Source organism: Vanellus vanellus (genome assembly GCF_965231255.1).
Source record: "Vanellus vanellus genome assembly, chromosome: 3".
Classification (NCBI taxonomy): Eukaryota; Metazoa; Chordata; class Aves; order Charadriiformes; family Charadriidae; genus Vanellus; species Vanellus vanellus.
In genome coordinates, this window is record NC_138907.1 from 24,856,247 (window position 1) to 24,873,259 (window position 17,013).

A 17,013-nucleotide genomic window follows, 5' to 3' on the forward strand; every position below is an offset into this window, starting at 1 on the left:
TTTAAATACTAATTCTTTAAAAATACAGACAATTTCAAAAGCTGTCTCTTTTCCCACTGGTCTTTCTTTGTCTTTGTCCTTGTTTATCAGATAATTGACACTGTGGGTTATATCACTCAGTTTTAACACAGTACTAAAATTACCCTTGTCCAAAAAATTAATGATGTACATGATTCTGATTTTGGATCCTTCTTCTTGCTGTTACATGCATTTTTGCATCTTGAAGGCTTTATTCATGAAATAGCTATTAGTTTGTCTTAAGCCTGTAAACCACCTTATGGATCAGTCTGCATTCCAGGTCCTTTCTGATTTCACTATTTAGGGTCAAATTTGTATTAATACATGGCTTGTTCTTGATCAGAGAGTTAATTGCTTCAGGATCACTCCAGGGTTGTATGTTTTTCTCCTTCCCCCCCCCGCCCCCCCCGCCTGTTTTTTTTTTTTTTTTTTAATTTATGTTGTTCTTCAGGGAATTCAAGCTGGACTAGTAGATCTATGCACAAAAAGGCAGACTTGGATTGAAGGAAAACCATTTCCCGTTGAGAAGGGATTAACATTGGAGGAGATAGTGAAAAAGAAAAGTAAAGGAGGGCAAAAAGAAAAGCTAAATATCTCTTATACAAATGCTAGGAGCATATGTAATAAGACTGCTGAATTGGAGTGACATGTTTTCAAGGATAAGAAAGATATTATTGGAATAAGACAGACAACCAGGAAAATGAAGGGGGATTTAAAATGCCAAGATACACAATTTTAGTGGAGGGAGAGCTAATATAATGCTGGAAGAGATGTAAAAATATTGCTGAGGGATGATACTCAATCTGCAGTAGGATACACCCCTGCTTCCACACTCCCCCCCCCGCCCCCTGTTTTTTTTTTTTTTCCTTTGTTTTTTAAAGTTCAGTCGTTTGCATACAAAGTAAGGACAATTTAATATAGTTGTGATTCTTGGCTGTTGCAGTAGACTTGCAGGTGGTTGGGGAAGAAAAACCCCAAGCAATAAAAATATTTCAGACATAAAACAGGTCCCTAAGAAATCCAGAACTTTGATTTGAAGAATGCTGGAGTATTGAGGAGGAGACAGTAGGAAGAGAGATTGTTAGATATCAGGATATTGACTGTGTTAAGAGCATGTAATGAGAGCATGTTTCCAGTGTTGCTGTAAGATTGTTGCCTTTATACTGTTATTGAAATAGTATAGTATATTATCAGTTATCATAGAAAGCTTGAAAATATAAATCTGTATATGGAGATAAAATCAAATGATCATAAAATCACGAAACTTGAAATGGTTGTGGGATGGGGGTATGTGCTAGACAGAGGAAGCAGCCCTAAAGTTATTGATTTTAGCAAAGCTAACTTTGAAGGGAAGCAAAATGCTCCTGGGATTTTTGCCTGCAATCCTGTGATGAATGGGAAATCCACTCCACACAAGTAGAGAGTGCATAGTATAGAAAACACGTAGAGAGGCTGCAATTAAAATTCATCCCAGTTAAGTCCAGAAAAGGAAAGGCCGATATGGGCCTGAGGCAAAAGAAGGAAAGGCAAAGAGACAACTTGCCCCTCCTGACCTTATGCTTTTTCCTTCCCCTTCGCTGTTCTTTACCATTTCTTCTACTGTCCCTTTATCCTCTCCAGCCCTTCTGTTTTAAGATGGTTCTGTCACTGTGGTCCCCCGATGAGGTTTCTTCCTCAAGTCTCTTTTTTTTCACTGGATTTCTCAGAGCATGGGCATAACTGTTCAGAGTGCTCAGAACATGGGCGTGAGTCTCTCTCCCTGCTTTCCCCCTCAAAATACACTGTGCATCCCCTTAAACATGGTTGCAAGCTGCATGTAGTCAACATATTTCCTCTTCCCCAACTTCCTTTATCTGTTTGTGGCTCTGGGATGCTTTCAGATCACTGTATGGTGAGGGAAGGAATGAGGCAGCAGGAGCTGGGGAGGGTAAGCATGTGGGTACATAACTCCTGTAGACAGCAGGGCTACATAAAAACATTTAGAAGAAGGCACTGTGCTGTATTTGAGCATCTACCACTGAAATAGGAGTTCTCTGAGACAGAAGGGTCAAACAAGGACATGGGTGGTTGCAGGTGGTGTTCCTTTCTTTAGTGCAAAGTTAGGACACAAATCAGGTCTTCTTTTGGGACCTAGTATGCAAGATGCTTTATTGCCCAGCGTCCCACATACACACATTATTGGACATCTTGGTTCAAGGTATAAAGAACAGCTGTGAGGAAGAAAGTAAATTTAACATATTTGAGGTCTGAATCTCGGCAGGTGTAAATTGGCTTTGCTGAAGCTGAAGGCAGTTTATAGTAGCTGAAAATCTGGCCCTTGACTAAATCAAACAGTTTGAACAAATTTTGATCTGGCATTTTATTTTTAAAAGGCAAACAAGATGGTGATGGCAAAAGTGGATTTCAGAGAGAGATTTAATGGGACAGTGATAAAAGATCAAGTGGTCTTTTTCTGTTAGTCAATCTGTATTCTTTCTTTTTCTTTTTTTTAGTCACAGTGATTTGTTAACTGCAGAAATCTGCAACAGGCAGAGAGGATGACCATGTAGTCTTATGGCACTCAGCTGATGACCAGTTTCTGAAGATGGTATGAGGGATCATAAAGTTTAGTTCCACGTGTATTGTGATGATAGTTGCATCTATATTTAAAGCTTTCTGTCACTGAAGCACTCGTGGTGTTGTCAGATGTCTATTGGACTGGATGAGCTGCAACTTCTTGCAATTGAATGTCAATAAGACCAAAGCAATTTTGGTTGATTCATAGCACCAGCTTAAGCATATTCACTTGCACAGATTACATTTGACAGATAGTTACCTTCAGCTGAACTCTGTGGTTAGAAGCCTTGGTATACTCTTGACAGTGAGCTTAGAGCTGATGCCTTATGTTTATTTCATATCCTGTTTTTGCCTTCCTAATACTGCATGTGTATGTCTACATTTAAATAAATTCACAGCTGAAGTACTAGTCAGTCTACTTGTTATCTCTGGACAGAATGTTGTGATGAGTCAATTTCAGTATTTAAAAAATGGTGTTTTTTCCCATATAGGCAGCTTTAATTTCAAAAGCCATTTGATCGAGGATTTTTTTTATCAGGAACTCCTGGAAAAGTGTCTGTCAAAGTCTAACAACAAGAGTAAAAGAAAGGAAAAAGTGTAGAGGATGAAACCAAAGACGAAAAAGTATTATTCCTTTTGGAACGTTTTCCTGGTATTCTACCAATTTGCTGGCCTGCAGGAAAATATATTCAACACAGGCGTTCTTACCGTTATATTAGTGAAAGTTAAAATTCTCTGGATTCTGCAACAAGACTGTGCACAGTGTCATCAAATACTGATGTGTGTGCACGTCCCCTATGAATCTTGTAAAGAAAGACATCTTTCCAGGTCTTTTCTTGTAACGATCCTAAAGTAGTCTGGGTTAAAATACAGTTTAATTCACTGATTTGGTTAGTTGATCCTGCTTATGGTGAACTTACGTATATTGAAACTTCATTTGGAGCATACTGAAGAAGAATTATACTTCTGAATTATTTCAAACCATTTCCCTGTGCCTAGTCATCTTAAAGCAGCATCCTAATTTTGAAGAAAAAAAATAAGGGATTTTAATGCCAAATAGCTTGGCGTATACTGTTTCCACTCACTCACAACTTCAGTTCCTGTGTTTAAGGGCCGGAGGTGATTTTTCTATAGAGCTTAAGGAGGGTATAAAAGGGAGATTTTGGAGTTTTTACTTCCTTTTCTCAGTAAAGATTAGGAATGCAGCATCCTTGAATTCTGATATGATTGAACTAAAAAAAATAAACCTTAATAAATTAAAACACTTTTAGTTGTGTATTTCAGCTCGACTGGCATGCTCTAGTGAGAGGGCAGAGTTGACTTTATATTTTTGGCTACGGTTAGATAATGAATCTCAGCCTAGAAATACGTTGGCATGGCTTCCTTCTAGAAATGGGAGACTGGTTGGGAAGTAAAGGAATCTCCCCCAACCATGAATGCTGAGATAAGCACTTTCTTTTCCAAGATATCAAAATAAAGTCCCTGACCATGCTGTTACTTAAGCCAGTGGTTGCAATGCCCCAAGCGCTCTTTGTTTTCTTCCTGTAAAATGTCTTTGGCTGGAGAACCAAAGATGTGTGAAAAGCATCACATTGAAACCTACATAGATGTCAGGGTTGCAGCTTGTCTCTATCTTCTTGTGCTCTTTTCCTTCAAGCTTGCAGCTAAGTTGCGTCAAAGGCTTGAAATACAGAGGGGTGGGTAGTAGGTTTGGGTTTGCTCAGAGGTAGAGAGTTCTTGCAGCTTAAAAACTTCATTTTTTGCCATGTGAGGGAAGTACAAGATTTGAATATGGAAACGCAGAAATCTACAAGTGTGAATAAAGTAATTTAATAATAGCAGGTAAAATAAATTTTATTATGTGCATATGTTTTGCATTTGCTATAAGATAATGGGCAAACAATCTAAAACCAGCATTGAAGATTTTAAGTAATTGTAATGGCTATATAAGGTAGTACTTTTTTTCTCCTGTACTTGGTAAGAAAAAGAAATGCATTTGAAATCAAGACAGGGGTCTAGCTGAAGCAGTACCAAGCTCACTGGCAAACTCATCAGGAAGTTCTTTTCCTGGTATAGAAGGTGCCATTCATGTGTCAAGTGCTATGCAGATAAATTATCTGAGCTGGCTTGTCCTCCTGGATACTATTCTTTAATTTCCACACCCGTCCCTCCCCCTATCCCCCTGTCCCTATTAACATGGTTATTAGCATCATTGTTGGTCTGTTTGAGAAAAAGATCGCAGACAAATTCCTCCTGACATATTCTTGTTCTCATATATTTGCTACATAAATTCATTATCTCTTGCCAAGCTTTAGATCTGCCAAGTTCCCTCTGTGTTGTCTCAATTTTCGTTCCAAATAAAAAATTTAAAATGCAAAGAGCAAAAGACTAAAAGTGAACTCTTTTTATCTCAGGGTTGTAAGCTTTGTCTCTGAGAGGGGGGAAAAAATAAAATAAAAAAAGAGCACAGGGGATTTTGATGCAAGACATCTGCCCAAACATCCCTAGCAATAATGTCATCGCTGCCAAAACGTACAAATGTACACTACAAAAATGTACGATAGTGCTTATTCCTGAATTATCTATTCAGCTAAGGTTTTAAATTTGGGTTATGCTGCATGTGGTATGTTGTAAGGAGAGAAAAGTAATATAAGACTGTACTCACCAGCACTGGTGCACTAGTGCTGGTGAGTAATGTGTGGAGTAGGAGGTGGTTGAGTCTGGTGTGGAATCCTCATGCATCTGCAGAGGTTAAGCTGTGGAAACTACCATGCCTCTTTATTTCTGAAGCAGTCATAAGGTGGCTAACAGAGATTGCCTGAAGGCTTGGGAGGAGTAGAGGGATTTTGGGATAAACTGTTTATTTTGTTCCCTGTTTGTATTAATGTCTGAGAAAAATAGTCCTTGGGGGCATGGAATCTGCTCCCACTTGTATTCACTATTTTTTTTGTCTTTTTTTTTTTTATATAAAAAAAGCTAAATGTGAATGTAGTAGATAAAAAAGGAGAAATAAAAATCAGTAGAATAATGCGAAATAAGAAGAATAAGGCAGAACTGAGGGTAGGAAAGGAGACATTGAGTTGGATGTTCAAGATGTGTAAATTCTGCAGTGAAGGAAGGTGTTGAACAGAAAGTTGTCTGCTGATTCTGATACGTAAATTTAGGGGCACATAGACACCCAGATTCTTAAAAAATACGTAAAATTTGGCATTGTGGTTTTCGGTCACTAGCTCAGCTTAAATCGCAGCTGAAAGTAGACATGAATCCACGCTAACGGTTTCATCCTATTTTTTTCCCCAAAATTCAATTTGTCCATTTTGTGTTGCTTAAGTCCGTATCACTGACCTTTCCTCTTTACAGAAATTTTCTCTTACAAAGGCTGTGTGGAAGCCTTTGTAACTGCCGCTTTAGCAAGATTTGCAATTATGCAAGAAAATACTGAAATACATACCTCTGTGTGTATCATCTCTTTGAAATGCAAAAACCCGTTACTGCATCTTTGACTAACTGTTACGCTTCTGTTCCATACCTGCTTTCGCAGAGTAGAGATGTGAACCCACATGTCCCCCAGTGGTAGAATATGCTGTGTATCTTTATATGAGCAGGCAAAAAAAGCGTATTTAGACAGGTTGAAGGTGAAAAAGATTTTTATGCTCAAGTTCCTGATTAAACTATTATACCAGCATTGCTAATTCCCCTCCTTCCATCTATTGTCTTCCCTCATCTGTTGTCATCAGTGACCACTGTTGATTTGTTGACTCTATTAAAGTATTCAAGGAAGCCACAGGCCTGTCATTTTGGTCATAACCTTAATCTGTTTTCTCACCTTGGGAGAAAATGTGTTAATACACTGTCTGTTTCTATAGAGTGAGCTCATTGGAAAAGTTCCCGATGCAACAAATCTGCAATATGTTTAGAAGAAAAAAAAGGGGTTTTGTCTGAATCTTGTTTATTTTAACAGATAGCAAGCTATGTTTAAGTAGCAACTTTTATAAGAACTGTACGAAATTAAGTGATGGTAAGCAATTGTAACGGTACGTTGTGCAGTAATTTTTGAGCTGGGTGAGTTGCAACTTCTCCTGCTTTCTCATAATCTCGGATTCCTCGTTATTTCTGAATGATTAAGCAAATCATTTATGCTAACTTCTGCTTTCATTTACATCTCTGTAAAGCCTGTGTAACTTTATTGATTCTGGAGTTGCTTTAGCTTTTATAGCAACTAAGGGGAGGGGTCATTTCTGCCAGTTTGCTGATCTGGAAAATAAACAGCACATCTTTTTTTATGCCTTACAGGTAAATTGTATAGCTACCTAATTGCTCTTCATAAAGCACTTTAAAATTCTTCATGTTGTGTGTCATCATCTTTATAATAATACAGCTATTTCTATTCCTGAGAAACTTCTTGCTGTGCAAATAGAGCTTATTTAAAAGATGAACTAATACAGACTTGTTTGAGTTTTCTTACAGTTTATTTTCTGTTCAGTTCTTTGGAGGAGAATGTGCTTCTTTTCTCATATTTGAGAATCAGGCTTTATATTTTAGTTTGTATTCAATTTTTAAGTTTAGCTTGCATTTGCAGCTAGCTAAATTTGGATCTGTAACTTAAAAATTAGTTTGAAAGGCTATTTTTAATTTCAGTTTGCAGATACCTGATATTTGGAAGAATTTTGTTCAGTCTCTGGTACATACCATAAATCCCTGAACTGCTTCTTTTTCATCTTGTTTGAAAACAGTGGTGTGTGTCCATTATGTGGTTTGGAATGTATTCCATTTCCTAGTGTTTATCTGAAAATGAATTTTTGGTCCTTGTCCTTGTTTCTTATGTGTCGGTCATTCCTGCCCCTGCCATCTGAGACTTTGGTGGTATAAATAGCCTTAAGAGCTGAAGTTACAGTTGAAGTGTTTGCCATCACTAAATTGGCTGGATAACTAAATAGGCCAGGGTTGGTATAATTTGGCTTGTATGACTGGAAAGGATTTTTTCTTTCATTTTTGGTGCCAGAGTTCTCTCTGTTGTGGAACTCCTCATTTATGGCCTGCAAATCTGGGAAGAAATCCATCTGGTTTCTTCATCTGTCTTGCCAGACACTGTGATCTAGTTATTAGAACAATGGATGATGAAAAGAAACTTTAAGATTAAATTGTATTTTATGGTTACTAGAAGCTATGATGAATAAGAGTAAAAAGAATGTATATCTAACCAGTAGAAGAGATTAATGTTGTCTTGAAATAACTCCCTTTAATTTATCTGTAATATTTTAATATTTTTTTCTTACATTTTTAAATATTATTTTTGCATGCCATTAAATATTAGGATGGGAAAAATAACCTAAAGGGAAGGATTGTACTTATTTAAAAAACAGGTATGTCTGAAACATATAATAATTATAAATTCTAAAATATTTGGGGAAGAGACTACTGCATCTGTTTGTTGTATGTCATTTAGTGCAGTGGAGTTTTGATCTCTGCTTAGTGGTCTTCAGCTCTGCTATGATATATTTGGGCATTCTTTATTATTTTTAATGGAACAGAAAGGATTATTTTCCATGTCTGTCCTTCGTATCTTATTTATTAGAAATAATTTTGCACAAGGTATGTGGGTACTATTAATGTTAGGACTTATTTTTAATAGAAAAGTCTTACTGATGCAAAATGATCATAGCGTCTACTGAAGAAGAATTCACTTTCTTCATTTATTTTGTTGAAATGATGCAATTCAGCTCTACATGGAAAAGACTAAAATTGTCTCAGATGCCTTTATATATATGTAAGAGGACATTTTGATGACAGGATGCTTAATGTGTGTGAAGAAAAAACGAATATTGCTTAAACGTGCCAGATATCATACATGTATGTTGCTATGTAATATATATACAAAGCCAAAACTTTGTAGACTGGGGTCTCGGAAGTCTCCCAAACTGGCTTTGGCTTGGAAAATGCCCTTGTAGCTCGAAAAAGGGAAATCAATATAACTTTTTCTTTTAGTTGATACCCAAAATGTCTTCTGCTCTTGTGTTAATGAAGAGGAATATTGGACTTGTTTTTTTTTTTAAATCATACTGATAATTTTTACTGAAATACTAAATATTTTTATTTTACCTGTTATACTGTGTATTTATACCTGTTATACTGTTTATTTATTTATACATTTATTGTACTAGTATACATTACACCTGTAGATAACATACAGTTTGAGGCTTAAAGAAAAAAGAGAGAGAAAGGAAAACCCCATCACATTCTTGAATCAGTCTATACAGTGTATGGCATTGGGAAGAACAAGTTTTTGCATACAAGGAACAGCTACACAAAGTCATGCAAGAGAAATCCATGGAAAGTTACTAAATATACAGAAACCATGGCTGACTGATGAACTCTCTGAGCTGCCGGTGATTTGAGGTGCAAAAAGTATTCAGGAGCAGTGTCATATGCTTACTGTGCTCCTAGATGCTCCCCTGCGACTGCTTTTTGCTGTAGTTAGTCCTTCAGTCACAGCCAGTACAACTGCTCCGAAGTACAGTGTTTAGTTGTGCCGCTTCTTTTTTTGCCACGCAGATTACTGCAATATAGCGGGAGTTTCTGTTAGCAGTTAATATGTGAAAATACTGGCTTTTGTTTACGTGACAGCTCTGGCTGATCCAAACCAAGTGGCGAAATTCATGTTACATTTCGTTGTTATGTTTTCATGGGTAGAGTCTAGAGTAGAACAGATCTTTAGGTGAGAAAATACAGTTGTAACGCCTTTTCTGTCCCCATCTCATTTTATAAGTGGTTGCGTATCCTTCAGCGTGTCCTCCTTCATTCTGCACTACAGTAACCCGTAGGGATTTTTTCCTAGGTAGGAAGTGGTTGGATTTGGTATTGCTGGCTCTGATGGGCCATTTGCTTGTGACGGAGGACCATAAGAGCTTCATTCGGGATGCACTGAAGGAACTTGCCTATCAGCTCATTGGCCCAGGACCTCTTGTCTTTGAAACTCTTCTGGATCGTAACAAGAATGCTATTAGAGGAAAGATTGTGGATATCTTTCACCATCTCGGTTTACCATCAAATGGATTTTCCATTGCTTGGAATTGGTATTAGGCTCTGCATTGGCAGAGGCTAATGTAGTTGCAGAGTGAATTTATCTTAGTAACTAATCCTTGCCACCTCCCTGTGAGGTGATTTGCTAAGTATTTGACAGATGGGGAAGCACGGGAGGGAGAGATGGCTTCAGAGCTGGGATTAGAGCGCTGATGTCCCAGGCTTCTGGTCCTGTGCTCTGCACAACCATGGGGCCAGCCTTTCCTACCCATCTCCTGTTACTCTCTTGGGGCAAATTCCAATAGAATGTTATTAGGAAAGACAACAGGGGAATAATCCTATTGTCCTAGTCAAGAGTGAAATTCATCTTTTATTTCTGTGGTATTGTATGCAATTTAATGCCTAACGGTCAGGAGACCTTAAATAACTACATCAAACAGCCGATTCGATGCCAGCCTTCCTTCTTATTTAGCTTAGTCTAAACTGACACCAAACTTTGAGACGTTCCTCTCCTCCCACAGTGGAGAGCCGCTGGGATTTTTTTATACCACACATGGTTTCCCTCCTACATTTTCCTCCCATGTCAGATATTCATACCCCCTTTAATAACCAGCAGGGGGATCATTACATTGAGCTACTGCCAAATGCATAATGACTGCTGCCTTTGCCTTACACAGTCACTGCACTACTGATATCCAATTCAGCATTGTAAAGTGCTTAGGGCTACCTTGGGGATGTGCTATATTAAACCCAACTATTCTAAATCCTATTTAATACAAAGAGATTGGGGGGGGCACGAGGGGGGGAGGGAGATTTAAAATTGTCGTTAGTCACCTATTTTCAACAAGTAAAAATACCTGGTCATTTAGGGCCCAACTCTGTCACTCTTAAGTCATAAATAGTCCCACTAATTTTAGCAGGAGGTGCATGAAGGCAAGCGCTCTGCTTACCACTGAGGCAGGCAGAATCGGGTCCTGTAGAAGCTGCAGCCGAGACTGCAAGTTTGCAAGGAGCGGATGGGGGTGAGCGCGCCCATTTCTGAATTCCACTTACAAATGTTTTACAGTGAAAACAGGAAAGCAGAAACATGCTTCATATCTGACTAAAAATAAAGGTACTCTTAAACTTGTAAAAGACAACATTTTTATTTGAATGATATGACAGAGCTGCCACAGGAGTGTTACCTGCTATAAAGAAAGCTTAAGAATTATTACCTTTATTAGACCAGTGACACTGAGCTTTAGCCATACATTTCTAACTTCTGTCCCTCTACAGAGACAATTTTCTTTTCTTAAATAAACTGTCATGCTAGTGTTAATATATTGTTGGCTCCTTCATACTCTGAGAATACTGCTGATATAAAACATGTATATGTTAGATTGGTAATAGTATCTTTAGTGTAGCTGACTAGAACAAATGTGTTTCCCTCATGGCTGTGCTAATGTGATAAAGGAAAATTGGCTGTTCATCAGCTTTTGGCTGGGTAAAGACAGTAGAGATGGAACCACATTCTTTTTTATGCATTAATACCGCTGAGAACTTTTCACTAGTTATATTTCATGTGCGGGCATGTTGTGCAAAGATGTTGTAAAACATGAGATAATGCTACAAATAACAAAGTAGAAAAGCCTGTATCTTTTATGATGATAACAGTCAAACACCAAATGACAGTAACAGGCTGTAAAAAATGTGATGCAGAAAAAAAAAATGCAATGTAACCACCATATACACATATACTTAGGCTCTTGCAAATAGGGCATCAGATGTTTAGAGGGCTTTGAATTAAAATTAAATAAAAAACTGTTGTATTTGGGTCATTGATGTGTCAACACAAAAGATAATTTAAAATGGAGAGATGTATTTTGAGCGGTGAAACTCATATGCAATAGCTTTTTGAACAAATCTCAAGGCTTAATAATTATGATAATAGCCTTCAAATTTCCATCAGTGGAAGGGCAATAAAAATTCCTGTCTAAATTTGGAAAATATTGACTAAATCTGGAAATGGCAATACAGCTCAGTGTGCGTGTATATGTTTGAAAGTGCAGTTTAAGGATGAAAATTCATCTGTACAATTTTGTATGAACCCTAAATAATAATAAAAAAAAAATCCAGACAAACCCCTCCATCTTATGTCATATTTTCTTTCATGAAATACTGATAAACTCATGTTGCCCGAGGCACTGATGCTGATCATCTGGGCTCAGATTTATAGATAATTGTGTCTGTTTATCTTGGTCTGAAATTTGAAAGACTTTATTGGTGGAGTAGCATTGTGAGTGCTCATATTGTGGTTTTCAAACTGATATTTTTTTCAGGTTCTGGCTTTGCTCTTTGCAACAAATTACTTTGGCTTGTAAACCTTCTGTTTGTTCTTGCATATATATTGTTCTTATGGAAGCAATTATTCTGGGTTTATTTTGTTTTGATTAGCATGGGTATCAAGGTAGGCTAAAGCACTCTAGTTTTATTTGGCTTCTGTAGACATGATTCACCAGGCATCTCTATCCGCAAAATGAAAATAACGCTCTGTAAATTTGCAAGAACAAAAAGTTGTTTCAAAATCAGAAGGCTACCAAACTCGTGTGAAATAAGCCTTATGCAAACTAATTATTGCTAAAATTCAAGTAATTTTAGTTTCGCAAATAAATGACTGTGAAAAAAATAAGATTAAGTTTATTCAGTAAACAGTTCCACAGAGTTCAAAACTTTTGAACAAGCTGAACTTATTTTCTATAATTAACTTCATTAATGGGAAGCTGACTATCGCCACAATGCCTCCAGTTTTTATTTTGTATGTGCTGTATTTTTTAAATGAGTATTGAATTTCATAAGATGTAAGGTGGAAGGGCACTCTTGTATTATTAAACTTTTTCTAATTTTATGTAACCTAGACATGAGGGTTTTTAATACAAAAAAGTACTTTGTAAAAGCTCGGCATCTTGTGACTTTGTGGACCTGGGAGAATGCCATAAAGTATTTCTATGAAGGTTAGCTCAAATTTAAAATGAATTGGCAGGGAAGGGAACGCTTGCAGAAAACAGCACCCCAGGGTGCTGGCTGAGTGCATATTCCTAGCCAAGGGTTCCCTTGATGTAAAGGAATTACCCACTGGGTGTAAAGCAGATGTAGCCAGTTCCTATACCGTTCCCTTCAGCCCTTGTAGACAGAAACATGCTGGGGTTAGGGAGGCATTTTGGAGGGGTGTTAGAGACCTGGCTGAAATGTGCTGCGTTTGGTTATCCTGAGTATGGTAGATAGTCCCCTGAGGCCTCTATGAGCTGATGTGTATGAGAAGAGCTCTGACAGCTGTAACATGTGCCCATGGCCTGAAGTGGTGATGTAGCTGTAACCAGCCTTGTAACTTGTGAAACAGACCCTTCTTTTCTTCTCTTCCCCCTCCCCACCAGATCACTGTACCGTAATTTCTTCTTTGATTTAACCACTGTAGAAATTTTATACTCTGTGCATCTTGAGTGATGGTCTTAACTGGATTGCTAATGGATGGACAGAACAGGTAACTACTTTCAGTGAGCACTGAAAATAAATATGCGCAGCAAGTGGGTTGAAATAATGTTAGCGGTTAATCAGTGATAGACCCAATGTGTAGAGATCAAAGTGGTTGCATAACAAAGCGTGTATTTGCCCCTTTACATTAATTCTATAGGTGCATCACAGCAGAATTAGTTTCTTCTTGAATGGCTGGGAAGATGACAACACACCTTTTGATTCAAGGATTCTGGTGGGAACGCTTGCAGATACTGATGCTGATGGTACATTGCAAATTGGACAAAGCTTCGCAGGTAAATCTTGTAGTATTTGAGTGGAATGCACTGGAATATTTAAAATAAGATGTGCATGATGTGGTTAAACAACACGTGTGAGTCATTTTATCTAAATGCTGAAAAGTAATATATTCTTGAGGTAGAAAATTCCGTGTTGTACAATTAGCTTTCACAAAAGATTGGCTGAAAGATAAGATGTTTGGTAGATGATCGTGTAGGATCATAATTTATTCTATGTGTTACAGCATATAGGTAGGTTTTCTGGCATTGTCCAAAACATAGTTATGTAAAGTAACACATTCCATTAATTTATGATCATAGTTCTTCTGAGTAAATATATGAAACTGTTTCAGAATGGGATTGTGCATGGCCACTAGACTACACTCCTCTCCAGAGTCCAGAATAGAGCTGAAGATTTCTGGCTGTTTGTGATCTTCACTTCTATCAATACTCAGAGAAACCAGTAGCAGAATGAGAATCCCTCAGCCTCTAGTAGTGCCTGATAACATTACTCTTCATCTACATATAGAATTTTATATGTACTACAGCATGACATGATCATTGCAGAACAGCTGGGGGATGTTTTGTGGCTCTACACAAATTCTTGGCTCTGCAGATGTAAGAACACTGACTATGGCTCCTCAGGAACATCCACAATTTGAAGTTAACTGCTAAATATAACTATATGTCACTTAAACAACTTTATTATGCTCTTGGCAAGTAAGTCATTCTGTGCTTCATTTCTTAAAGCTTCTATTTGGAAATGTGTCTTGTGATTCTGATTCTGAATACTGGATAACTAATAAACGTTTAAAAGAAAGGAATATTTTTAAATGCTTTTTATCTTTATTGTATAAATTGATAGGTACAGTTGTACCTACTGTATCTCTTCTCTAATTAGAGGTGGCACATGGACTGGCTCATTACTTCTGTCTAATGAGCCGATCCTTGTGCCACCTCTCTAATCAGAAAAGAGATAGGTACAAAATGTTCTTATAAAGTTATTATAAATCATTCTTTTCTTATCAAAAAAATTAAGTCACTGCCCTCTATAGTTTTGTCCAGGTCCAAGATGGTTTCATTCAGGAGGGGTAATTGTGCAAGAGAGATCTCAGAGTGCTGAATTAAAGGTGCTCTCATGCAGCGCAAAGCTGCCTTCTGCTTAGTAGATTACTTATTTATACTGTATTTTCTTAGGTTTAGAGCAATTTGTTGGAAGAATGCAAGATTTTCGATTTTACCCAGTGGCACTTACAAACAGGTAAAGAATCTTTATTTTTGTAAAAAAAATAAGAGTGTGGTGGGAAAAAACAATAGATAACAATATGCTTATTTCCCAAGTATAGTGCTTTTCAAATGTCTCCTTTAGATGCTTGCTTATGATGTAGTTTACTGAACCTCATTTCAAAGATGACTTTTAATCTAAAAAATCTTGATTTAAAATAAATTCAACGATTTATTGTGGTTTGCTTTTGAACTGTTGCTTAAATATAGCTAGTATATGTACTAGTATATGTAGTGAAACTCAACACTCAGTAATAAACCTGTGCTGTCTTTGTTATTGTTGTCCCTGTTCCAACCTGACTTAGTAAGTGTTCTTGCAGGCAGTAGATCCAGTTGCTAGATTTCAGTGCTTATAAACTGTCTAGGTGTTATCATAATTCTGACATAATAGTGTGTGCTGATAAGCTTAGTCCTGCTGGATGAGACTTGCCAAGCTTTCCCAGAGCTCCATGTATAAACTATAGGGTGAGGAAGGGAGCACAGTGGGCCAGTCCGGTTTAGATCACTGAAATACCAGTGATCCACATTAAAAGGACAGGCACACCAACTGGTCAACACACTGGCTTTGTGGCTGTGAGATTGGCTCCCATGCTTAGCAGGTCCTTTTGTCTGGTTTCAACTTACCTATGGTATCAGACATCCATGTCAGGTATTCTTGATGCACACACCCCTACCCCAAGGTGCCTATTGTCTTAACTGTTCATTGCTTTCTATGTTTGATTGTCACCATAAGCTGCCAATGACTTCTGTAGCTGAGCCCACATAGCCCTGGGCAATTGCTTTGAATCCCTTCATTCCTGAGGCCCAATTAGGGTTGCCGCTGCAATTTCTGTTGCCCTCCAGCCTTCCTTCTTAGCGCATTACAAAGAAATGCTACCTTTGTTATCCAGCTCATACTGGATTAATCTAGTCAATTCAAGCTGGCCAGAAGTAGTCAGGTCCTATTTGTCTGCGTGGTGCTTCTGGGTAGGCTACACACAATGACACTCCGGACTGCAGACCTTAAGGCTACTTAATGATAGTCTTTCAATTAGATGTAGAGCAGTTTCCTAGGAGCTCAGCTGTCTGCAGGACATTATGATGAACTGATCTCCTGTGAATTTAAAGTATTACTATGAATCTGAATTCCAAGTTATATGAAAACCATGTTGGTTGTATTCTTTCAGAGCAATGCTTGTCAAATCCTTTGAACTACAATTTAAGTCAGTGAAATGAATAAAGCTTAAAAATTGAAAGATAAGGTATTTTACAAAGTGTTGTAACCTAATGATTTTTACAAGGGCATGTAGTGATAGGACAAGGGGTAACAGCTTCAAATTGGAAGAGGGTAAATTTAGATTAGATGTTAGGAGGAAATTTTTCATTATGAGGGTGGTGAGGCACTGGAACAAGTTGCCCAGGGAAGGTGTGGAGGCCCCATCCCTGGAGGTGTTCAAGGCCAGGCTGGATGGGGCTTTGAGCAACCTGGTCTAGTGGAAGGTGTCCCTGCCCATAGTCAGGGGGTTGGAACTGGATGATCTTTAAGGTCCCTTCCAACCCTAAGCATTCTATGATAATGATGTGTTTGTAGATGTGGTTTTGTATCCAAAAGTAACCTGGTTCAAAATGTTTATCTGTGACGGAATAATGATATAAACTGCGACGGAAAGTCTCGCCTGCATATCAATTTAAGTCTCTGGCTGTCTAAAAGATCCTGTAACTTTGGATACTGTGGAATTTGTAGTGGAAGCTAGCAATTATTTAATTGATTAATCAGTATATAAGAATTACGTTCTTACTGATAAAGTAGGAAAATAGAACAATAAGAGTTTTTTTAATTTAAAGATCCAGTATCTTCTAAGTTCACAAAATCCTTCTTTTACACCGGAAGTAAGCAGACAAAGGTTTAGACAACCTCCTCGTGTCATTCATATGTCTATCTGCTTGCCTACCGACCTATCTATGTATCTATGTCAGTTGCTGATGTCAGAGGGAACTAAAGTGACTCAATGGCTTTGGCGTGGGCTGTAAGAAGCAACTAGTCATCACAGACTGGGGAAGCTAAGAAAGTGGGTATTAGTATTAAAGTTAGTTAAAAGTGAAAATATTTCTATCCGGGTTTTCTACGGTGCAATGTGATATTGTTCAAGCTGGGCTTTTTGGAGGATTTGAGTGCAAACGTTCAACTCATCTGTGGTTACAGGCAGTGTGCCAATGCTATGGTATGCTTAAGACCAGTGTCCAGATCACTGATTGGAGTCAGACATGATGTTGTAATAAAATCTTAAGAGAAAGGGAGAAAAATCCTTGCATCTAGGGCTGGGTTCATCCTACCTACCTTTAGACATCCCAACAAGGAGCTCATTTCCCT

The 17,013-nt window shown here is 37.8% G+C and overlaps 1 protein-coding gene across 1 annotated transcript in view; it reads left to right on the plus strand.

Annotated features, from left to right (window-relative positions):
• USH2A (usherin) overlaps positions 1-17,013 on the plus strand; it is a gene marked incomplete at its 3' end in the record, with an annotated part of 409,152 nt that overhangs the window by 23,423 nt on the left and 368,716 nt on the right. The window contains exons 3-4 of the mRNA XM_082480510.1: positions 13,262-13,397; positions 14,577-14,640. Coding sequence (XP_082336636.1) covers positions 13,262-13,397; positions 14,577-14,640 — 200 coding nt within the window. The remainder of the gene's footprint in view (positions 1-13,261; positions 13,398-14,576; positions 14,641-17,013) is intronic.